General features: G+C 33.9%; 1 protein-coding gene across 1 annotated transcript in view; it reads right to left on the bottom strand.

Moving 5' to 3' along the window:
* The window catches only part of LOC309810774 (cadherin-related family member 4-like), a gene marked incomplete at its 5' end in the record, with an annotated part of 129,552 nt that overhangs the window by 40,905 nt on the left and 62,769 nt on the right, over positions 1 to 25,878 (bottom strand). Inside the window, 7 exon segments of the mRNA XM_082632985.1 lie at positions 6,655 to 6,800; positions 7,242 to 7,490; positions 8,240 to 8,345; positions 13,609 to 13,765; positions 16,316 to 16,496; positions 22,518 to 22,663; positions 24,133 to 24,236. Coding sequence (XP_082489111.1) covers positions 6,655 to 6,800; positions 7,242 to 7,490; positions 8,240 to 8,345; positions 13,609 to 13,765; positions 16,316 to 16,496; positions 22,518 to 22,663; positions 24,133 to 24,236 — 1,089 coding nt within the window.

The raw sequence follows: 25,878 nt of genomic DNA, 5'->3' as shown, positions 1-25,878 counted from the left end.
GGCAATCAACTCTTGGTAATGCCTTGTTATTTTAAGTGGTTATTTCTGTGTTTTCTAACACCTTTCTGTTAGAAAGCAAAGTTAGTAAAATTTGCCTACCCAATAGGCAGTTTATTATAAAACCAGATAAATTAAGTGTGGCCATTACCATGCTCTTGCATTATAGTTCCTTTATTTTATTTATTTTTTGGCTGTGCCGCACGGCTTGTGGGATCTTAATTCCCTGACCAGGGATGGAACCAGGACCCTGGCAGTGAAAGTGCCGAGTCCTAACCTCTGGACCTCCAGGGATTTCCCTCTAGTTCCTTTGGAACCGGAATGAGTTCTAAGAGTTTGGCTACTCTTACAACCATGTTCAAGAAAGAACAAAGATTAATCTATAAATGATTGACTATTAATATTTTAGAGGTAAAGAAAATGGTTTATATGTTTACATGTTCTAGAAATGAAGTAAGCATCTGGCCATGGGAGAGCCACTGTACTCTGGTTTGGAAATAAAGGGAATGTGTTTGGTAATAATTTCTTCAAAAGAATCACAAAGAAGAGACAGTGATGATTTAGAATCTATCCTCTGAGGAAATTTATCATGCTCTTTGCATGAGACAAAACAGCCTTCAGTATTTGTATGCAAATTCTTGTCAGTGAGTACACGATGGTGTAGTAGACAATGTATGATCGTGCTAGGAAATTGTTTTCACTACTTTTTTTTACATCAGTAAAGAAATTCCTGGTTTGTTGCTCTTCAGATCCAAGCAGGAGTGTTATTTGTGAATACTCATTTACTTACCTTGAGTGTTACTGTTGCAAAAATTTTGATTCTGACTAGATAAAGGCACATTTCCTTTTAGTTATATTCCTTGTTACTGGACAGGCTTCCTTCTATGCTCACTTTCTAATTGACATAAAGCACAGCACTAACAGCAGACTGAAGCCACTCAGGCAGGTCATATCCACCTACAAGGACAAGTTTTTCTATCTTTTCAAAAATTTGTTTCAGATATGACGTTCTGGCTTATAAATTACCATTTGATAAGAAAACCTGTTGAAACTTCTTTGGTGCATCTAGTCTCAGCACCATTCTTCAATGTTCTAATATTAGTCTACTAATATGTTTTTGAAGCTTTTTAGGTACTACATGAGGCTCCTTGTCACATAAAACTGCAACTTGGTTGGATGCTTGTAATAACTTCTCAATCAGCACATTACTAAATGACCTCCAGCTTCTTTCATTGTAATAAAATAGTGCCCTTCTAAACATCAGGACCGCACCTAATTTTCACTACTGTCTACTTTGTTAAAATGTTCATAATGCCTTGGTGATTTGAGACCAGGTGCCATGTAAACATTATAGTTACTGAATTCTATTTTCATTGTATAAACGATCTATTAATAATATAGTAAAAACAACACAAAACAAAAAACCAGTATAGTTATTTTCCACGTATGTTCCTTCCACAAAAGACGTCCCCAAATTTGCCAATATTACCTAGATTTGTTATGCAGATTTAGTATGAAGTAAATATTTTACAGTATGTTAATAATTAGTAGCTGACATAACAATTAGCAGCTAACTAATATAAAACAAAACCATAGGGCTTCCCTGGTGGCGCAGTGGTTGAGAGTCCGCCTGCCGATGCAGGGGACGCGGGTTCGTGCCCCGGTCCGGGAAGATCCCACATGCCGCGGAGCGGCTGGGCCCGTGAGCCATGGCCGCTGAGCCTGCGCATCCGGAGCCTGTGCTCTGCAACGGGAGAGGCCACAACAGTGAGAGGCCTGCGTACCACAAAAAAAAAAAAAAAAAAAAAAACCCATAGCATTGTCATATCATCATCTGTACCTGAGTCAGAAATAGACTCCACAACACAAGGAAGCAAACCAGTCCTGGTCCTGGAGTCACCTCACAAGGTGCACTAGCTGTACCTCTCACCCAGGCCCTAGTCATTCCAGTTTACAGCTAGTGAATGGGGCATGAAATACTGTGCACTGGTGAAATTAGTACTCTGCATGTTGTGACCTTTTTCCTAAGAGTTTTAGATTTTAGATTCTGAGCTCATATTCAGCCAGGTTTTAGCTATAAGAATTTGTTGCAGTTCGGGTGGAGGTTAGGCCTCTACTGAGAAGTTTTGATTCCATTTCTGCCAGGAACTCCTTGAAAAAAACATCCAGGACCACTTTTTTCTAACGTTCTAGTCTTGAGTTTTTCAATACCTTGCAGTTTGTATAATTCAAACACAATAAATTTGCTTTGAATTTCAGGAGACATGTTTTTTCCCTTAGTTCAGAGCCCAGGCCTAGATGGGCAAGCCTTCTTGTCCACTTCATGGGGCAGTATATTAAAGTGTCCTTTCATTTTTTATCATTATAAAGGCCCCATTGTTATAAGGGATTCCAACTCCCTGACTTCCTTGTCCCCAAATTTTATTTCCTGTCCAAGTAGCTATGAAAATGCAAGCATTTTCTTTATAGAGAATAAAAGATGTTCCCAAGACAATTGGCAGCTTTGATTATTAGCCTCTTTAGTTTTTTGCCCCCAGAAATTTCCCTTAATTACTTTGGAGATCAGTCTTCTACTTTAGAGACTTATTTGTTAAATTTTATCACACATTTCAAGGCGTTTTGTGTCAGGAGATTCTCTGGGGTATTCACTTTATCTTATAGGTGAAAATGGAAATAAATTGTAAATTGTGTAAATTGGAATCCTGCTGATTTGGGAACTCCTGGACTGAGCAGCAGCGGGAAGCAGCATCAATTTGTTCTTTTATGGATTAATTTGTATTTTCTATAATTTACATTCTGAACAAATCTGTAAATCTCACAATCCTGGAAGGAACATCTTTCATGCTGGTACCTTAGTGAGCCATATTCACCCTGTGTAAGAATAACTGCTCCAGGCTGCAAGCTTTTAGAGAGCAGAGAAATTAGTCCAAGTATGAGTATAGGCCCTGTCATATCATTTCACACAATACTTTCATTTTATTTAAAAAGTAAGGCTTCATATAGAAATAATATATTGGAATTTGAAGGACATGTAGAATAGTAATAGATGCAGAATATAGTAAGGGACACATTAAATTAAGAACAAAATACAGAAGCCTGGGAGCACATTATAGTGCATGGACATCAGTAGATGAATAGATGCCATTAGGTAATGACTGTAGCCAAGAGAGATTTTCTAATTTCCTTGGGAGGCATGGTGCTTAGGACTTATCTTTTTGTAAAACAGATAATAATTCTCCAAAGAGTGAAAATGAAATGCGTTTTTCACTTCTTTTTAAAATGGTTTGAAAATTTGGTGCCCGATTTTGTCAAAGTGAAAGCATGTCTCTTCGACTTTTGCTGCTATGGAATATGGCATTTTCCAACAAACCAGTTTATCATCATAATGCAGTTTATTATCATAACTTAAGAGTTCTCTTAGAAACATATGACCCAAAAAGATGATTATTCCAGAAAAAAGAACTGCAGATCAACTAGTCAATTGACAATAACAAATTTGAATTTGGCAATAGCTGATAACATCTATAAAATTCATCTCACTAAAACATTTTGACATATATTTTGAAACTATTTTATCTTGGAGGATATAGCAGGAGATTGTATACAAAATTTTTGAGTGTTGCACTGGGAGTGTTTTTGCTTGTCCTTTTGTTACTGGTTTAAAAACAAAGATAGGCTCTCTGTACTATAATTATTGCTATTGAAATTTACAAATGACATAGATATGATGGCAAGAAGAATACTTAATGACATGGAAATATATCCATGGCATATTTTCAAATAAAAATACAGTTTAGAAAATGACATATTTGCTATGATTTGACATAATTTTCCGTTACAGGAATTGGGAATATAAATAGTCTTTGTATTGATGCTTTTGAAAAGAATACTGGAAGAGTTTCGTGATTAAAGAATTAAGTACTGACTGTGCTTTTGATAACCATGCTAGGCTGGTTAATTAACCTCTGTGAATATCAACCTCTTCACACATAAAATGTGAATTTATATGCATTGCCAAAAAACCCTTCAGAAAAATTGTGCCAGTTTAATTTAAATTCCCAGAGAAATGAGTTGTCCACTCCTTATGTCATTGCCAACACAAACTATCATCTACTTTTTCTTTTTTTTAGCTAATTTAATACACAAAAATAAATTAGGTTTTTTTTTTCATTTTCATTCCTCTGTTTACTAGTAAAGTTGCTAATTTTTTCTTATATAAACTTGTAATTCCTATTGAGATAGTATTTTTCTTATAATCTTATTGACTAAAGATATTAATATTTGAAATTCTGTTATAAATTCATTTAAGAATTTGTCATTAACCTACTATCTTATATCTTGGATCCTAGATTTCCTAGAATGTTCCATTGATCTAGCTATTATTTCTAGGAATATCCAATATCTATTATTTACTAGGAATATATCTTTTAATATTATAGTTTTAACATCTTTATGTTTGTTGAAACAAATTGTGTTTGTCTTAGTCTGCTTGGGCTGTCATAACAAAATACTATAGACTGGGTTGCTTATAAAGAGTAGAAATTTATTTTCTCAAAGTTCTAGAGGCTAGAAAGTCTAAGATCAAAGACAAGCAGGTTTTATTTTCTGGTGAGAACTCTTCCTGGCTTGCAGATGGTCACCTCCTTACCATGTCCTTACATGGCAGGGGGAGAAAATAAGCTTTCTGGTATGTCTTCTAATAAGGAAATTAATCTCATCAGACCAGGGCCTCATCCTCATGACCTCATCTAATCTTATTTACCTCCAAAAGGCCTCATTTCCAAATACCATCACACGGGGGATTAGGGCTATAACATATGAATTTGGTAGAATAAAAACATTCAGTACATAATAATATTCATCCTTCATTTTATAAAAGATGCAAATTTTTCTTGTTTGCTTTTACAGATGAAATTTAGATTTATTCATCTAATTTTAACTTCAGTATTGTTATATTGTGTTTATTTTTTTATATGAGCTTCAATCTTTCTTGGAACAAACTGTAGTATAAAAAAATAATTATACCATACAGGGAATTTTGGCCTCAGTTTAGTTTTCTGAATAAAACATTTTTTATACCTTCCACCCAAAGTTTGTTTGGAAGTATCTTTAGAGGAACGGTATTTGAATTCAATGTCAACGTCTTAGGCAAAAGTTTACCACACCGTCTGATGGTGGGAAATGTATAGCCTTTTTCCTAGTCCCGAGAAATCAGGTATTCATTCCTAAATAAATCCTTCTAGCTCCATAAGAGAAAGAAATGTGAATGCTTTTAAAGCTGAAGAACAAAGATCTTTTGTTCTATACCTATCTGAATATAGGAGCTCACAAACAAAATGAAAATGGAAACAATCAGTTATAGAAGTGCAAATGCAAAAGACATCTACTGAAACTTATAATGTAACTTAAAGTGCAGTTGTATTATTGAAAGCTTGCAGAAAGACAGCAGGTTCATTAGCTTATGACATCTCTGGGTCGTGGCTGAAACCGCTCAAGTCACTTCATTAAATTTTTCTCCACAAAGATTTTTGGCCTGGTTTATTGTGCTTTCCAGACATGATGATCCTATAATGAGGATTGTAACACTAAGTCATGGGCTCCACTAAGGATTTTAGCTCACCAAGAACACATATGAAAGTGTCCAGTATGTAGGGGTATGCATAGGCTCTGAACGGTGTTTGTGGTTTTAAATCATTTTATTAGAAGTCATTGCCTGCTTCATAGAGTCCCCTGCTGGAATTTTTACTGCTCTCAAGCATCAAGAAAGGGCACAAATAAATTCATAAGATAAAGAAAATTTGGCAGTATCTATAAAGGAGAATTTCTCCTTTTGTTTAGTTCTGCCAATAAAAGTAGTGTACAGAATTGTGTTGATGTAAGTCTTAAGCAAACCAAGTCAAATATGTTTTTGCTTTGAATATTTAAAAAGTATTTATTTATAAGTTAGAAGTTCTTGCCTCTGTGCTTCATGTTTGTGAACCTCTACGCCTGATCTCTCAGAATCTTCACTAGGGAAAATATTAAAATATTTCTTAAGTGAAAACCAGAGAGGGATTAGAGCAACTAGATGAGCAGAGAAGCAGTTTTTTTTGTTTTTTGTTTTTTTGTTTTTGTTTTGTTTTGCGGTACGCGGGCCTCTCACTGTTGTGGCCTCTCTCATTGCGGAGCACAGGCTCCAGACGCACAGGCTCAGCGGCCATGGCTCACGGGCCCAGCCGCTCCGCGGCATGTGGGATCTTCCCAGACCGGGACACGAACCCGTGTCCCCTGCATCGGCAGGCGGACTGTCAACCACTGCGCCACCAGGGAAGCCTGAGAAGCAGGTTTTTTTTTTTTTTGAAGTATCAAACAGAGTGACCTCCTAAAACTCTAGAATAGATGTTTGTTTGTTTATGGAAGTATGTGTAACAACAGAATGATTCTTGCAACAACTTTTTACATACAATTTTAGGTATCAGGCACTCTACATGGAAGTACAGATGTGTGAGACAATCAAATTCAGAATTCACACAGATTAGTTTTTATACAATGACAATTTTTTCATCGTGTGTTACAGTTTTTGAACCCACGTGTCACTCTCTGAATTAGGTCCATGCTGAGGGGACTGAATATGTCTCCTAAGGGATAACAGTATTACAAGCAATGATTTATTCTTACCAGAACATTGACAGTCACCTGAGCAGTACTACTTCTCTGTCTGAGGGGGTCAGGGACAGCATCATTATCCAAGTCTGTTATTCTCACAGCTATCTTGTACAGTGATTCAGATTCCTTGTCCATTGAACCCAATAGCTTTATCATTCCTGACACAAAAATGAAAGGAGAACTCTTATCCCAGGATCACTAAATATTTTTTAATTTATGCTAAATTATAAACGATATGAATGAACTAATCACTATAATAACAAATGGAAATGGACTAATACAAATCAATTTTGTTTATATGTTCATACTCCCAGCATGTAATCCATCAGCAAAATCATCGTAGATATTAATTCACACACCATTTATATGGAAGAAATACATGTGCATAGGCTTTCTGAAGATCTATACAGCAAAGTGCTTTTTAAAAAGCTATACAGTGCTTTTCCTGCAGTAACTAAGAATTTATGGATGCAGCTAACAAACCAAGGTGAACATTGCATAGTTTAAGAGAAAGTTGTTTTTTAACATTTTCCAATATGCACTGTTTCTCTATAAAATAAATTCTAAATGAGTATATATGAGCTCTTTATTTTTGTTACTAATTGATATCAGCATTTTTACAGTACATGTGTCTGGTTCAATGTAAAATTTGGGGGGTGATCCTATATTACCCCCAACAATATTGTATTTTATATTATTAAATGGCCAGTCTCCATCTGTAAACGTACTTTTTCCAACTAGGGTATCAACTGGACTGTTTTCAAGTAAGCTGAAGGTAAATGCCAATGTAATTCCACTTGGATTTAATTCATTTATGTGACTCACCCTTATCATGACTGTAATAGGTGCTACGGAGAAGAAAGTACATAAAAATGTAATTAAGGTGATCATGTGTCTTCTATAATTCTCATTTTTTTCTTTACTTTTTAATTAACATCTAATATATTTATATTTTAAGTGTGTAAATTTTACAAATACATCTATATTGTTGTTTTGTTATTAACTTATTACCTTTTTGATTATAGAGCATTTGAAAATAAGTTTAGGATTAAAACACTCTATTAACTGATTTTGAGTACTTGTCAAAACAATCATATTTTATAATGTGTTTATGCATAATGGTACTATCCTGAATTAAAAATCATAGTTTCCAAAAGCAGACATTATTTTCTAGTTGAAATATGATTAAAATACTTCATCATGACAATATAATAAAGAAATATGAAGGAAATGCAATTTACTATGAATGTGAACACCAGTATTTTCTCTAATGCAAAATTAATTCCCTGAGAAATTTTTTAAAAAACAACTATTTCAGAAAAATTCAACTTTGACATTGCCTTTAAATAGCTGAAACATGGTGTAATAGCATTTGGACATCATTCTATCCAAATGTTCCAATTTTCATTTGGACTTTCTTTTTTTAAATAGCAGTACATATGCACTAAATAAGTTAAAATAAGTAATAATTTTATACTTTATTATAACAGATCATCAGAATATTTACAAATACAATAAACTTCTAATAATTAATTTCTTAAATTGTTATTTTATATAACTCAGAACATTTTAATATTTCAAATTAGTAAATTCTTACTCGAGAGTACAGGACTTCCTTCCTCAGACACTCTCACAAGTAATGTATATTTGAAGTGCATTCCTGCAAAAATAGCATTATCATAATCTAGATGTGTAGGTCCAATTTCCAGATAAAAAATATCACATTGATGGTTACTTCTAATAATTAAGCATTCACTTTATCAGTTACATGACCCTAAAACTAAGACTTGTGAAACATTTGGTAAAAAAAATAAGTGAAAATAATATCCTATAGCAATGCTATTGCTATTCAATAGGGATATATTTGGTAGGAATGTGAACCACATATGTAATTTTAAGTTTTTTAGAAGCCACGTTACCATCACATCAACAGGCTAAAAAGGAAAAACCACCTGATCAGACAAAATACAGCACCCATTCAAGATAAAAGCTCTCAGTATACCAGGATTAGAGGAGAACTTCCTCAATTTGATAAAGAATATATACAAAGAACTACACCTAACACCACACCTAGTGGCCAGAAACTCAAAGCTTTCCCACTAAGATCAGGAACAAAGCAAGGATGTCCCGTCCCATCATTCCTTTTCGACATTGGTCTGAAAAGGTTCTAGTAGCCACATTTTTAAAAAGTTAGAAGAAACAGGTAAAATTATTTTTAACAGTATTTTATTTAATCAAATATGTCCAAAATACTATCATTTCAACTTGTAATCAACACCAAAAAATATTGATGGGATGTTTACATTCATTTGTGCTAATTCTCTGAAATCCGTTGCTTATTTCATTCTTGGAGCATATCTCAGTTCCAACAAGCCACATTTAAAGTGCTCAAAAGCACAAGTAGCTGATGGCTTCCATACTGGAGAGTTTTATAATATAAAAACTATACATTTATTGCAAAAGCTAAGATAATATTACTATATATTCTGGCACTTTGTAATTATTACCTCATATTGTAAAAGTATACTAATAGCAAAACTAGGGTTCCATGTTTGATATGCATTTGTTCACACTGATTCATTTGCCACAGACTGTATTCTTCCTATTTCATGATTCTCTTCATAAATAACTGCTCTGATGTATAATTAAGATTTGTAAAAAGTAGTTGTCATAAATTTATTTTCACTTTTAAAAAGTGAGTTAGGTATGAGTTAGTATTAGCAAGAATAATCTCTCAGAAGCAAGTTTTAAATCACAGGCTTTGAAATCATGCAAAAACAGAATTTGAGATCCACTCTGTGCGTGAGAGGTCAAAGCGTCTCATGTTTTTGTTCTTTCACTTTACTCTCCTGGGAGGGATGTGCATGGCAGGCATGATGCATTCAGGATCTTTCATGTTAAATAAAAAGGGTGATGGTAGGAGTCTCCCCTTTCTCAGCTCATGCATAATCACACAGTCCTCAGGGTGGCCATTGCTAGGGTAGGTCTGAGGCCAACCAAGAGGGGTGGAAGGAATGCGATTGTGTGCTGTGTCTTCAGTTCTTCTAAGGTTCTTTTTGTGCCTTAGCCACACTCACATTAACTATTTTCATCAACAAACAACCAGCCCTTATTAGGGAGAAAAGTTATGTGGAGCAACTAGGTGATAATTTGGTGCAGAAAAGTATAGGTGAATAGCATTGTTTTCTTAGGATTCTACAATGTTCTAAGAATTATAGAAATCAAAGGCTGTAAATGAATTGTCAAATGGGAAAAAATGTTTCTGCAGGAATAAACTATAATACTAGGTGGTCTCTAAACTACTTTTCAATGATAAAATTCTGTAGTCTATATTCTAAGTAGATAAAGGGAGGTGACATGAAGAACACTGATGGCACTGAACCAGATTATCAGTCAAGAAGTTAACAATCCACAGTGGTAGTGCTCCTGTTAATTTACTGTATGCTTTTTCTCACCATAGTTGCATTAAAGTAATATGGAAAAATAGAAATAAATTGAGCATTGAAAAGAAATACAACAAAAATAAGAAAATAACCAGATACACAAACATATACAAAAATTCTATCTATGTCAGAGATGGCAGTGTAGTTCGCTGTAGAAATATCACTGTGAGTTGGTATTACAAGTGGTGAAAAAAATCAATGGAATCCCTACTTCACTCCAAACCACAAATTAGTTCCCCTGTGTCTAGAAAACTTAAATATGAAAGACCACTTGTTAAAATATTTATGGGAAAATGAGATATTTTCCAGAATATATCATACGAATCAATAAGAAAAACAAAACAAATAAATATATACTTTATGTGCATCACGCAAAGGAAACCCCAATATTGCATGTTTTTTTTCACACAGTTGATGAATATGTTAAGAGAAGTGCAACCTCATTACTAATCAGGCTAAAGCATGTTAAACTATGTGAGTGTACCAGTTATTATGAGAAGGATATCGATCAAGAAAAATCCTTATACATTGCTGGTGAGAGTATAATGTGATGCAACCACTTTGGAAAACAACTTGGCACCACCTTATGTAACTGACTATTTACATACATTATGACAATGCAGTTCTGTGCTTAAGTAGATACCCTTGCGAATGTGTTGCATGTAGGCACCATGCAAAAACATACAGGAATGTTCATTACAACCTTAAGTGAAATCCAGAAGGAAATCCAAATCCCAGTGAGAGAATGGTTATAGTCACACAATGGAATGTCAAAGCATGTAATGGAACTTTACAGCAACTAGGTACGTAGGCAGATAAAAGACAGCTAGATAGATAGATGCCATACATAGATGACTCTTAGAGACATAACATAAATGAAAAAATTAAGTCACAGGAGACTGAATAGAATATGACAGCACTTTTTTAAAGCTCAAGAGCTAAGCAAACCAACAATATTGTCCAGGAATATGTACATAGATGATAAAACTATAAAATCCCCCAAACAATAACAAATACAAAACCATGTTATTGGTTGCCTCTGAAGGCCAAGTAGAGGGATGAGAAAGGGTAGTAGCACAGCTGTTAGTAATGTTCTAGTTCTGAAGAGGGGTGATGTGTTCAGGGGCTCATTGTAATGCTATGTGTCATACCTTGCAGAAATGTTATCTTGTAAGTATCAAATATTACATCATAAAATAGTCATCAAAAATGCATTGACTAATAAAATATATTGGGGTGATTTTTCAGGTCAATACTCATTAAAGAAAAATGACTTATTCAAATATGTGATTAGCAATACTAATATAAACATCCATTTTTTATTTTATTAATAAATTAAATATATTACATATGAAATAGTTCGGATTCATTATATAGTAATTCATTGTTCAACATTAAAATCACATAGCTATCACCAGTACCCCAGTGGATGTCACTCTTCAATGAATTAAGATAAATTTAGAGTTAATGGTATCTACTAGTCTATTAGAGCTTTATTCATTATTTTAACATAAAACGCTTGATGCTTATTATAAATCCCAGTTTTGAGTGAATGCTAAGACTCTTTTTTTTTTCCCATTAGTATAATACACTGCAAATGTATGGCCATCTTAGAACAAATCAATTTTATTTTTTAAAAGTTAGTATCTTAATTACGCCCCTTTGTGAGTTTAAAATTCAGACATTGTTGGAAAGCCAAATTCGAGTTCTGTGTTCTCTTAATAAAGGTTTTACTCACTAAGCATTAAAATTATGTCAGTTTCTTTTCTTCTGCAAACTGGCTTCTCTTAGCTTGGCTGCTCTAGCGAGATAAGAATGTTGCCATTTTAATAACCCTTTCTGAGCTTAATCACCTTTTGAAAAAAATCCTGTTGTTCTCATCCCAATAATCTAATAATGTTTTAAAAAAGAAAAAGGAGGAATACTATATACCAGTGAGTATAACATTCAATAATTTATAGGAAAATGTTGGAAAAGCCATCATGGGTACTCTCATTCAATGATTTTGCTTCTAGGAAATGTATGTGGCAGGTTTTATGGGTTTTGTCAACATTAGAGCAGGTCCAATGCAACAATCTGTTGTTTATTCATATATTTGGTGAGCTTATTTTATTTATTATTTATTCAAGGAAATGTTATACCATGCTATGATCTTAATATTCCTAATTAAGAATATTTTTGATATTGCATTATTTTTCATCATTATCAGGTACAAGTTAGTATATATAGTTTCTAAGAATCTGTTTTGACATTCTGGTCATATTAACAATAGCTTCTAGTTGCAAAGAATTGTGAAAATGTGGTACTGATGTATTTGGGAGTAATTTATTACTAAATCCTATCAATGCCTTACAAACCTATTTCACAGTTTAATTTTATTCATTTATAACTCATTAATTCAGTCATTAATTAACATATATCTACAAAGTACTGAATATATGCCAGGCACTAGTTTCATAACAGATTTTTTTTTCTTTCTCTGTTTATTTGGGGAGACAGAGATGTGATAAGGGCTTTTGTGGGAGAGATACAAAATGCTGTGAGAACCCAAAGAGAATCACGTGATCCAGACAAGAGGCAGAAGAAATATTAGGGATGGTTTCTTAAAAGAAATATCTAAGCAAAGTTATGAAGGCTGTGCAAAAGTTTGTGGGTAATTGGGTAACAAAATGCTGGGGAACATTTTCTAGTGGTATGAACAGTGTGAACAGCAGGACTAAAAGACAGAGCTGACAGACAGTGTAGTGTTTTAAGGTCATGAAAGTGTTTCTGTGTACCTCTGTTATACAGTGTGAGGCAGTAAGTGGTAAGGGCATTAGAGTTAGTATGAAATGCAGCTTGGGGCTTGGGTAGGAGTCCAACTTCAAGGGCTTGTGTCAAATCCAAGGCCAAAAAACTGCTTCTTACTTATGTATGTCTTACTTATTCAGACTATGTCTGATGTCTTAGCCAATTGGTCAGATGAGCAGTTGCTTATCATAATGATATCCACACATTGCCCACAAATCCTGGTTGATCACAATGCCTAACCAAGCCTGTCAATTCTATTTAAATATATGTGAATATAGCAACTTATAGACTGACTTTGGTTTCAAAAATTGTTAAAAATAAAGTTTAGATTTACTGAATTGGTAAAATATTTAAGCTATTGTATATTCCAAGATGCAGTAATAAAGTATGCATATTCTATTTTATAGAATAGTTATTTAATATACTTACTTAATGGCAATTATGGTTACTTTAACACAGTCCAAAGGAATAGCCAGTACTTTATCACAGACCATTTGTTCTAGGAAATTTATAACCTTCTTAGTTCAGTTCCCAAGATCAAAATTGCATTCCAGCATTCATTCTAAACTAAATATTTTGTTGTCAGTTTAAGGTTCAGTTGAAAATACAGGAACAAATTCTGCCATCAGCTATTTGAACTACTGTAGTTCATTAAAGATTTTATAATAATAAAAATAAAATATTTTTCTAAGGTCAATCACAGGGCCACAGTCAGAGAGAATCTTTAAAATACTTTCAGTTCATTGTTGGTGAGGGTAACGTTTTCATTTGAAAAAGTATCCATAATCAAATGGTAAGTTATATTGTTATTGGGAACAGTTCTGTCTTTATCTGTACCAGTTAGAGAGACTAAAAGAGTTTCAACTGGGATGTTTTCAGGAAGTTCAATTCTATAATAAGAAAATATGAGAAAAATGTGTTGTAGCATGTTAATTTAGATTTATGCAGATGATCTTATTTAATTTAAAATATGTTTTAAAATATACTCATATTTTAAATAACTACTTCTGCCAATAATAAAATTATAATATTGCTGAAAATTTGTGAAAGTTAAGAAAATATTTGGCATTCTTGCCATAAGGCCTAGGAAAAATGAGCTGCTATTATGTTGGATTAATAAGCAGCAAATTTAGTAACACACACGCATATATTATCACTGGAAATATGGCAGTAGTACCTCAACTTCACAATTTTTTATTTATAAATCCTAGAGCTGAAACTGATCTGAAATTACTTGCTCCACACTTTTGCCTTTAGGCACATAAGTTATTATTGTCCCCATTTTAAAAACTAGAAAACTGAGGACTAGAGAAGTTAAATGACAATTAAAAAGACACAGACTAGGGCCTCCCTGGTGGCGCAGTGGTTGAGAGTCCGCCTGCCGATGCAGGGGATCCGGGTTCGTGCCCCGGTCTGGGAGGATCCCATATGCCGCAGAGCAGCTGGGCCCGTGAGCCACGGCCGCTGGGCCTGCGCATCCGGAGCCTGTGCTCCGCAACGGGAGAGGCCACAACAGTGAGAGGCCCGCATACCGCAAAAAGAAAAAAAATAAAATAAAATAAAAAAAAAGACACAGACTAGAGAAAAGAATAAACCTTTGACTTCTTGCTTTCTGTGCAGTATAATTTTCTTTGTATTCTTGGTATTTCAAACTGTCTTGTTTTTAGGAGGTTCCTTAAATTATTGAATAATACTAGACTGGAACTAATGCTTTGATCTGCTGTATGCACAGCTCAAGCTGCAGTAGTCCTGTTACTGTCTATTAAATTTGCTTAAAAGTTGGCAGGAACTGTTAATTTTTACCAATATTCTTATGTCGCTCTTGTATCCCAGTTTTTCTACAACTTCTACAGTTGGCTGCGGGACTCGGGAGGGGAGGGGAGGATGTGCTGGCAAATGAAATATAAGTGAAAAGGCTGTGTATCAGTCTAGGCAAGGTAATTAAATATGTGGTTGGAAGTAAAAGGCAACGATATGACCAGGACAGAAGATCCAATAAGCCAGGACCCCTGAGTCTCAGCATAGAGAGAGGAGTGCCACTCACTAGAGCCAACCAAGCTTCATTACCTTTGCATAAGGGGCAAAGAAATGCTTATTGAGTTTAGTCATTGATTAAAAAAATTTTTTGTTGGTGTTACAGCAGCTACTGTTAAATATCCTGACCAATAAAAACAGTTATGTTTGTATTTTTTGTGTGTTTTAAAAGAATATTTCTAATTTTAATTACTTAAAATACATTAGGTTTGAGAAAAATAGTGGAATAAAAGGTGAGTTGTCAAATTTGTTAACAGAAAGAATGTTCTAGAAACCAAAAATTCTAATACTGTTCCAGTAAGAATCTGTAAAGTACTAGCTAGAATAGGAAGTGAAAGCAAACTACAGTTGGAGTGTCTACAGAATTATTGTTTATTCTTTCCATCTCTTGGTTTTTTTAGTAAAATATATTTCTGGCAAAAAGTTTACAAACTAAAAGTTGATTTTCAAAGTTCAGTAGCGCAATGGCACTATTTCCATATGTGAATTTTAGACTATGTTTTGTTTCTACAAAGTTTTCAAATATATGCCAGCAATAGTATTTCTAAAATATTGTTTTAAGTGGTTTCAATACATTATTTAAGAGTGACCACTAAAGCACTTTTATAGCATTGTATAAAACATTGTTTCTACTATGTAAGTGAAAATTCTGATTAAGCAGGAGATTCTTTTGTTCATCTTGCAGGACTGTCAAAGTTCTACTCCATGTAGTTGATTTTAGTTCTATCTAGATTGTCTTCTGTTACTTGACGGTATAAAGCCCACATATCTATTGTTTTCCTCAAGGGTGGATTATTGCATACACTGTTGGAATGAGATATGTAATGAGAATACCAAAAAAGAGTATGTTACCAAAATACTGCCAGACTAGGTTAAGAATTTTCTGAGCAATCAGGTATTCTGAAGGAAAAAATGTACTAGGGATCACGAAATCTGTATTTCAGTGAATGAAATCTTATAGATTTGGTACTCATTTTATATAATGGAAATAACTTATCATGCCTTCATTTTAAAATTTCTATGTAATTAAAAAGCTGAAAGTTTGCATGTGACTTTAGCGCTGTCTTTAAATTAATGCCAGTAATATTTTAAAAATGAATTATAATTTACTATCCATACATATATTTAATTTTTAGTGTGATAGTTGTTTTACCTTCCTGGAAGCACGGGGCTAGACAAATGTCATCTTTTGGGGTCATTTCTAGCTTTAATTTTTATAAGTTTCTGAGACAAAATAAAGCAGGTCCAATTGTATCAGAGAAGCTGCAAATTGGCTAAAAATACAGTAAAGATGGAAGGAAGGGCTTCTTCTTCATTCCAGGAATAGTATATTGTTTACCCATTTATTTTTCTCTCTTTTCTCTCTATGCCAAAATCTGAAGACCAAATTTGCTATAATAACTTACATGTAAATATCCTGAGTGCATTGAGGTGGATTGTCATTGACATCTTGTAGAATCACTGTGAGTGTTCCAGTTGTGGAATGCAGTCGTTCATTGTCATAAACACTAAAATATAATACCCAAGAATGTGGGGTGGGTGCGTCTTCATAATCCAAAGGATAGGCGATTGTGACCTCTCCTGAAGCTAAAAGTCAGATAATGAAAATTTGTTCAACATTCACAAGGTGAAAACACTATAAATTAAAATAGTGATATGGAGAAAATTGTTCTGGGGATAAATTAAAGGACAAATCACAGTTGCTGACCTGATGAAACTTATACACCACTCACCATTGAGGATCTGTGGGGAATGGTTAGTGACCTGGAAGGGAAACCCTCCTGAACTGCATAGGTCAGAAAATATTTCAGGGCTTCCCTGGTGGCGCAGTGGTTGAGAATCTGCCTGCTAATGCAGGGGACATGGGTTCGAGCCCTGGTCTGGGAGGATCCCACATGCCACGGAGCAACTAGGCCCGTGAGCCACAACTACTGAGCCTGTGCGTCTGGAGCCTGTGCTCTGCAACAAGAGAGGCCGCCATAGTGAGAGGCCTGAGCACCGTGATGAAGAGTGGCCCCCGCTTGCCACAACTAGAGAAAGCCCTCGCACAGAAATGAAGACACAACACAGCAAAAATAAATAAATTAATTAATAAACTCCTACCCCCAACATCTTCTTTAAAAAAAAAAAAAATTTCATAGGAGGGTCATGGTGGGTGGGGTGAGGGGTACACAGTGAAGCTTATGCTGAGTGTTGAGAAACGAGCACAGGAAATCCAGGTAAAGAAGACTGGGGTGGAGTGGAGGTTGCGAGGAGGGAGTTATGGCAAAGGGAAGCCAAAGCAGAAGAAGAAGTAGGACAGACACTCCAGATAAACGGAATAGCACATGGAAGGGCAGAAATATGTGCAAGAACAGAGTATTTTGAGAAAAGTACATTGTACTGCTGAGGATTGGGTGAGAGATGTTGAATTACAATAGTAATGGAAAGGAAGGATTTTAATTCATATTTAGCAGGTAGAATTGATAAACATATGTTCTAGCTGATTAGGCATTTTTGTCTTAGAAGGAGCAACAGAAGTGGAGTGAAGACAATATGAAAAATTCTTAATATCTTTACTATATCCCATCCACTTTTCAAATTATGTTGTTTTAAAGACATAGTTTATTGCAATTGAAAATATAAGGTACTTACTTTTATTATGATGGGGGCATATTTTTTCCTGAATAAAAAGTTTTTATTTAAAAATTCACATATATTAAATCCAAGAGAATTATACAATAAACTCTTACGTACACATCACTAGCATCAACAATTACAATATATGGCCAATTTTGTTTCATCTATAGCATTGCCTACTTTATCCTCTACTTGGATTATTTTGAAGAAAATCCCAAACAACATGTTATTTCATTTGTAAATATTTTATTATGTATTCTTAAAGGCAAAGGACTCTTCTTTTAAAATATAACTGTGATATAATTAGCATACCTTAAAAATCACATTAATTCCTTAGCATCATCATATATTCAGTAATGATAAAAATTTTTGGATTGTCTTATGAAGTTTTGTTGCTTTTCAAATCATCATCTAAGTAAAGTCCACACTTTTTAATTGGTTAGTATGTCTCTTAACTCTCTTTAATCTATAAAATTCTCCAGGATTTAAAAAAAAATTGTTATATAATTTTGTGTTCTTTCCATGATAAATTTAACAGTAACACATTATGCACACTTTTTTTCACCTCCCCCCCCAATATAATATCTCAGAGATCATTATGTAAATAATATATAGAGAGGTTCCTTATTTCTTTTTCTATGGACATATTATTCCATTGTCTAGGTGTATCACAGTTTATATGATGACTACCCTATGGATATTTTCAATCTTGCTGTTAAATAATGATGCAACGAATGGTGTGTGCATACATCTTTTTATATTTTTGTCAGTGTATTTGAGGTATTTTCTAGAGGTGAGATTGCAGCATCAAAATGTAAATGCATGTGCAGTTTTCCTAGATTCTACCATATTCTCTCAGTAAAGGTTGTAGTATTTTTCATCCTCACCAAGAGTTATATGAAGTCTGTTTCACACAGCCTCACCAACAGAAGATATTTTCAAACATAAATTTTTGGTAATCCTGTAGGTTACAAATAGTAAAGTAGTATTATTTTAATTTTCAATTTTATTATGAATAAAACAGAGCATATTTTCATATGCTTGAGAGTCATTTGCAACTCCTCTAAACTGTTGATTCTTGTCTTAGTCCATTTTCATATCTGATTATTACTTTTATTCTTCTAATATGCAAATATTTTCCCAATTTCTCATTTGTATTTTTACTTTTCTTATGGTGATTTTATTTGTTTGACATAAAAATGTTGTTGTGATGATGGTGATGATGATGGTGATCATATGATGATTTATGTCACATTCATCAATTTATTCCCATGTGGTTTCTGGATTTTGAGTTACGGTTGTAAGTTTTTCCTACTCACAGGTTATAAAGAAATTCATTCATATTTTCTTCTATTATGTGTATGATTGCATTTTTGAGATAAAACCTGATATATAATACAAAAATGTTTTATTTTCCTCATGCTATGAGTTATTACATCATTTTAAAAAACGTCAACCTTTTCTGCACTTTTACATTTTCATGATCATTTGGGACTTTTATCAAAATTTTATATCCTATTCCATACATCTATCTATATAATCATTTGTCACTATCACACTGTTTGCAATTCAGAGGCATTATAACATGTTTTAATATCTACTAAAGTAGTTTCCCCTCATTGTGCCTCTGTTCCAATTTTTTCCCCCTACTATAAATGCTTTTAGTTCTTCTGGCCCAGGCATAGTAGAGTTAGGGTAGGGAGCTGTGTGCAGCGAGAAAAACAAAAACAACAAAAATAAAAACTTATAATATTTTAATTAATAGTTGCTTTTAAATTAATTTATCTATATTTGCAGCTAATCTAGGCTTTATCTGTAGTACACTCTCTAAAATCATTATTTATTTTTAATTTTGTAAATAAATATGTATTTATCTCTCACCATCATTTCTTATGCTGATAATTCTCCAGTTATTTTGGTTGTCTGGAGTTCATTCCCTAGCAAACTCCTCAGGAAGAACTCATAGGAACAATATTTCCTGATTGCTTCCATGGTCCTGAAATTTTATCTGCTTTCTTTATCTGTGAGGTCATTCTCCTTTGTATAAATTTTTAAAGTCACAATTTGTGTCCTCAGGTTTCCTAAATATGTTACTCTATTAACTGGAAATTCTTGTAAAAAAACATCTTTTTACAATTTGATTATCACTCTCTTATAACTGACTTAACCTTTTTGCCTAGGGGCTCAACTATTTTTTTCTTTTACGTTAATATCTAATGGTTTACTAGAAAATGTCTCATATTCAGCCACTCCGTATTGGTCTTCGAAAACCTAGTTTGCCTTTTGTAACATGTAGCCTCAAATCATCTTTTATTTTAGAAACATTTTCTTGAGTGATAGATACTTTTCAGTATTCTGCTCTACTGCTTTTATATGCTTCTTCAGGAATTTTTAGAATATGATTTAGAGTATTGCCTCTTTTCTGCCTATCTTCAATATCATCTTTTTTTCTTTCTTGATTTCTATTTTTTAGTCTTTATAATTATTAAATGTTTTAAATAATCATGAACATGTGAGAAAATTTTTTTTTTTCCTGAACCATTTGAGAATAAGTTGCTGATCTTGATGTCTCATCATCTCCATATACTTTAAGGTATATTTCCTAAGAGCATCCTCCAACATTACCACAATAAAAACAACAAAATCCAGAAGTTGACATCAATACACCTAATACTGAGACCTCCTTTCAAGTTTTACCAATTGTCTCTCTCTCTCTCTCTCTCTCTCTCTCTCTCTCTCTCTCTCTCTCTCTATATATATATATATATATATATATATATATATATTTTTTTTTTTTTTTTTTTTTTTTTTTTTGCGGTACGCGGGCCTCTCACTGCCGTGGCTTCACCCGCTGTGGAGCACAGGCTCCGGACGCGCAGGCTCAGCAGCCATGGCTCCCAGGCCTAGCCGCTCTGTGGCACTTAGGATCCTCCTGGACCGGGGCACAAACCCGTGTCCCCTGCACCAGCAAGTGGACTCCCAACCACTGCACCACTGGGGAAGCCCACTGTCTCAATATTTTTATAGCAAAAAATCCGGTTTTCATGTCCTTTTAGTCTCTGTCGATCTGGAAAGTTCTTCAATCTTAATTTTTATCATTTTGAAGATTAAAGGCTGGTAATTTTGGAGAATTTTCCTCAAATTGGATTTCCCTGATGTCTGCCCATGATAAGATTTGGGTTATGTAGTTTGGGATTAAATATCACAGAAGTTACAATATCTTCTTATGGCATGCTATCAGTTTGACTCATTACTGATGATGTTCACTTTAATTTCTTGACTAAGATGGTGTCTACCAGTATTCTCCATTCCAAAGTTGCTATTTTATCCTTTGAAATTAATGAATATTTTATGGAGAGGTGTTTTGAAAATATGTAAACATTCTCTTCTCCATGAAATTGTCAATTTATTTATGTCTATTTATGTCAATTTATCTCTATGGACTCATGGAGTCCCATGTTTTATAATGGGTTATAATTGGCAACTATTATTTTCATTTATGAACTATTATGTTCAAAGCGCCCTTAAATTGGCTAGAGGGAGCCAATTCAAGCTAATTTCTGTTTGTTTGGGTTTTTTTTAACATACCCTTACCATTCCTTGATCATGTTCTTGCTTACTGTCACAACGAGTTATTTCAAGCTCATCTTGCATTTTAACTCCTATTACTTTCAAAATGAGTCATTGCTCTAGGAAGCTCTTATAGGATAAAATTGTATGTAGAAGTCAGTATCTGGGTACTAGATATGCTCATTGCTATTGTTGTATCATCCTCCTAAGTACTTTCACTCTTTTAGTAGACATAGCTACAGATACGCATCTGTGTGTGTGTGCGTGTGTGTGTATGCGCGCCCACATACAGTTACATCAATATCTATTTATGTAACTATACACACACACACACAATCTTCCTGTACATCAGTATCTAGTTATGTAACTATACACACACACACACACACACACACACAATCTTCCTGTACCTAACCATGTAATGAAAAACATGTTTACTCTAACACTGTTAATTTTAATTTATCCTCATATTGTTCATTATAGTTTTCTCATTTTCTACTTTTGTAACTCACATGTCTGACAGGAGAAACCAGCCTTCATTTATGTTTAACACAGTTATTGTATCAATCCTCCTTTATGTAATGAATCTCGTATTTCTGCTGCCACTCCCTACTTATCACTTCTGACCTGAATATCCTTCTCGCTTTGCTTAAGTTCTGGCGTGCCTCAGGTCTTCCCTTCCACAGGTCTCCTTACTCACCTCTCAGATTCTACTCCCTATGTGGGACTCTTCACCGATATGACAGGCAGTGTGTGATTAATTCTGCTTTTTTATGCATGCCAAATGTACAATACCTCTTAAGAAATGGAAAAACCTTTCTTTCTCCCCTCCCCTTGCTTTATTCTTAAATTGTTAGAGGCATGCATGAACTCCTAACTTGTAGTCATATAGAATGTACTTAGAGTTATAGGTCTCTTTTTCAAGCAGTCTGAATTCAAGTGCAGGCCATGACATGCAAATTAGCTGCATGAGCTTGAGTAAATGAAGATTTCTCTCCAGGCATCGTATGTTAGATGGGGATTAGGATAGTAAACAAAGAAGTTATTGTATATGCAAAGTGCTTATGAGAATGTATGATATAAAATAAATATTCAATTCATGTGACTAATATTATGGTTTTCATGCGAAAAGCTACTTCTCACAGAAAAATCATACAGTAAAATCCCAGGGAACCATGCTGTGGGTCTGAATTGTTTGGGAGTCCACTGGAGCATACAGATTGTGCGGACTATTTCCATACTTCTGAGAAGGAAAGAATGATCACTTTTTACCTCATATAAAATATGCTAAATATGCTGCTGAATATTTTAAATATTCTTTTATCCTTATAGAATGGTAACCAAGCTTATTTTTAACTAGTGAAAAATACATTTTATAATATACTTTATAAAATGAGTAGCAACAAAAAATTATTATACCTTCATTTATTGAAAATTCTTTTTGTGTATCTATAAATTCATAATGTACCGAGTCCCCTATGTCTCTATCAGTTGCTGTCAGCTTCACTAGCTTTGTTCCAACAGCCAGATTTTCATAAATATTTATAGGTGCATCTGGTATATATCTGTGGGACAAAAGGGATTTTTTTTATCACTTAGTGTAAACAAATGTCTCTTTTCATCTGTCACACAACAAATAGGGAGGGGACCTGCACCAGTGGGTTTTAATTTTAAATTAAATTAAATTAAATATGTATCACATAAAATTTTAAATATTATGTGGTACATATCTTGTAAGAGTTTCAAGCCCCTGGCCTCAAAAAATCTTTTTCTTTATAAATTACTACGTCTATTAGAGAATCTTTAATTATTATAAAGTGAACTTAAAAGTTTTCTCCTACCTATACCCTTTCTCTAGTCCTTCTACTGAATGGTTAATTATACTTTATTCCACATAACAAAATACTACAAACACTTTTGAAATCACTGTTTCATTTCATATTCAGGCATACCTCATTTTATTGCACTTCACTTTAATGCACTTTGCAGATATTGCATTTTTTACAAATTGAAGGTTTCTGGCAACCCTGCATTGAGCAAGTCTGCTGATGCCATTTTTCCCACAGCATATGCTCAGTTGGTGTTTCTATATCACATTTTGGTAATCCTCACAATATTTCAAAATGTTTCATTATTATTATATTTGTTATGGTGATCTATGAAGAGTGAGCTTTGATATTACTACTGTAATTGTTTTGGAGCACCACAAACTATGCCAATATGAGACAGTGAACATAATGGATAATGTTGTATGTGTTCTGACTGCTCCACCAACTGGCCATTCCTCTGTCTCTCTTCTCCTCGGCCGTCCTATTCCCTGAGACACAACAATATTGAAATCAGGCCCATTAATAACCCTACAGTGGCCTCTAAATGTGCATGTGAAAGAGATGAATCTCTCTCAGTTTAAATCAAAAGCTAGAAATGATTAAGCTTGGTAAGGAAGACATGTAGAAAGCCAAAATAGGCTAAAAGCTAGGCCTCTTGTGCCAAACAGTTATCCAAGTTCTGAATGCAAAGGAAAAGTTTTTGAAGGAAATTAAAAGTGCTACTCCAGTGAATCACAAATGATAAGAAAGTGAAACAGCCTTATTGCTGATATGGAGAAACTTTTAGTGGTCTGGATGGAAGATCAACCCAGCCACAACATTCCTGTAAGCCAAATCCAGAGCAAAATCCTAATTCTCTTCAATACGAATGTATCAATGTGCATTTTCTACAATATTTTACTTATTAAGGAGTATTTACAATATATTACTTAATAGGAAAATAAAAAGCTTTGAATTCTTATTCCATAAAAAAAAAAATTGACTTCTGTGGTTTCAAACATAAAATATGATTGAGGTTGACTTTCACTGGGTGTAAAAAGAGCAATAGTATGGAGCTAATAGAGGTTTGCTTCTAGGTCACTTTGAATGTTTGTAAAAAAATTGACAATGGAAATAACAGCAAAACTCTGATATTTACCCCATTATAAAAAAAGTTTCAGTGGTTAAATCTTAGCATTTAAATATTTAGATTACTCTTTGCTTACGTAAGAACAGGACTCTCATCATTAACATTCCTGCTGTTTAAAGTCATGGTGCCAATGCATAACTCCAGAGACAGGTTCTCTCTATTTCTCGCAGCAACCACTATCTGGAAATGATAAAATAAATAAGAGATGACAGAATATGTTTTTGGAGTGCTTAAAATATGCAATTTCCCTTTACAAAATGTTTTTTAAAAATAAAATTTAAAAGCACTTTAAAAATTGCAGCACAAGAATGTAGGTCTATTCCTAAAAAAATCTTAAGGTCATTTGTCAAAAGGAGTATCTTTTGTACCCTCATGTAGATTTCTGTGTTTAATGCTACCTACCAATTGTAATGGAACTGTGACAGTGTTTTTAAATACTGGTATTGGTATGCTCCACATTTAAGGCAATAGAGTGAATTTGAATTTCTTGAAATAGGAAACTAAAAGGATAACTTAAGTTTCACTGTTTCGGAAAAAAATATGTGAAGGTAAACAGCTATCTTATTTTTGGAAAAAAATTGAAAAATCATGAATGCTTTAGAAACATCAAAAAAGTTGTAAAATTTTCATATAAAAAGTTGATATTCCAATGTCAAAATAATCAAAAATGTTGTCTAATAGAGTAATAACTAAAAGCTTGATGAGGTCAAAGAATTATTTTAATTTTGTTTTATTAAATTTAATTATATAATTAATAAGTAGATTATGTACAAAAACAAAAAGCAAATCAAAGTGCTTTTAATTATATAATATTATATTGATACTTTATTGAGCCTTCTATTTCAGAAATATTTCAAATAAATTAGAAGAAACTGAAGATTACAAGGAATATTTAACAAAAATATACCTTGACCAAAAATATATTACCACTAAAGTAAATTATTATTCAAAAAAATGTATAAACTGCTTAAAAGACAAAGAAAAAGGGTGATTTAAAATGAAAAGTTTATTTTCAAATATGTCAATTTTCCTTTCTTTGACACTGGCTTAAAAAAATGGGGTTCCCTACGACAGCACAGCTGTTCTGAATTAGCTATTCACTCATTTGTTCATGCATCCTCAGTAGTATATCATTTAACTACCAAGCACTGATATTTAAAATAAGCAGCACACAGTTTCTGCATGTACAGAGATTACAGCAGAGCATGAAAGTATGAGGGAAGATAGTAACAGCTTTTTAGAAGAGATGACAAGCCAACAATGGCAAGGTAGCATAGTGGTGAAATACCCATACAAAGTTAGGCTGCTTGAGGGAGGAACACTCTAAAACTGATTCTACGAGGCCACCATCACCCTGATACAAAAACCAGACAAAGATGTCACAAAAAAAGAAAACTACAGGCCAATATCACTGATGAACATAGATGCAAAAATCCTCAACAAAATACTAGCAAACAGAATCCAGCAGCACATTAAAAGGATCATACACTATGATCAAGTGGGGTTTAACCCAGGAATGCAAGGATTCTTCAATATATGCAAATCAATCAATGTGATAAACCATAGTAACAAACTGAGGGATAAAAACCATATGATTGGGGCTTCCCTGGTGGCGCAGTGGTTGAGAATCCGCCTGCCGATTCAGGGGACATGGGTTCGTGCCCCGGTCTGGGAAGATTCCACATGCCGCGGAGCGGCTGGGCCCGTAAGCCATGGCCGCTGAGCCTGCACGTCTGGAGCCTGTGCTCCACAACAGGAGAGGCCACAACAGTGAGAGGCCCGCGTACCACCAAAAAAAAAAACAAAAAAAACCCCATATGAT

Source organism: Mesoplodon mirus (genome assembly GCF_964341445.2).
Source record: "Mesoplodon mirus genome assembly, chromosome: 9".
NCBI classification, from domain to species: Eukaryota; Metazoa; Chordata; class Mammalia; order Artiodactyla; family Ziphiidae; genus Mesoplodon; species Mesoplodon mirus.
The sequence above is the reverse complement of the archived record's forward strand: the minus strand, read 5'-3'. Positions and strand labels throughout refer to the sequence as shown.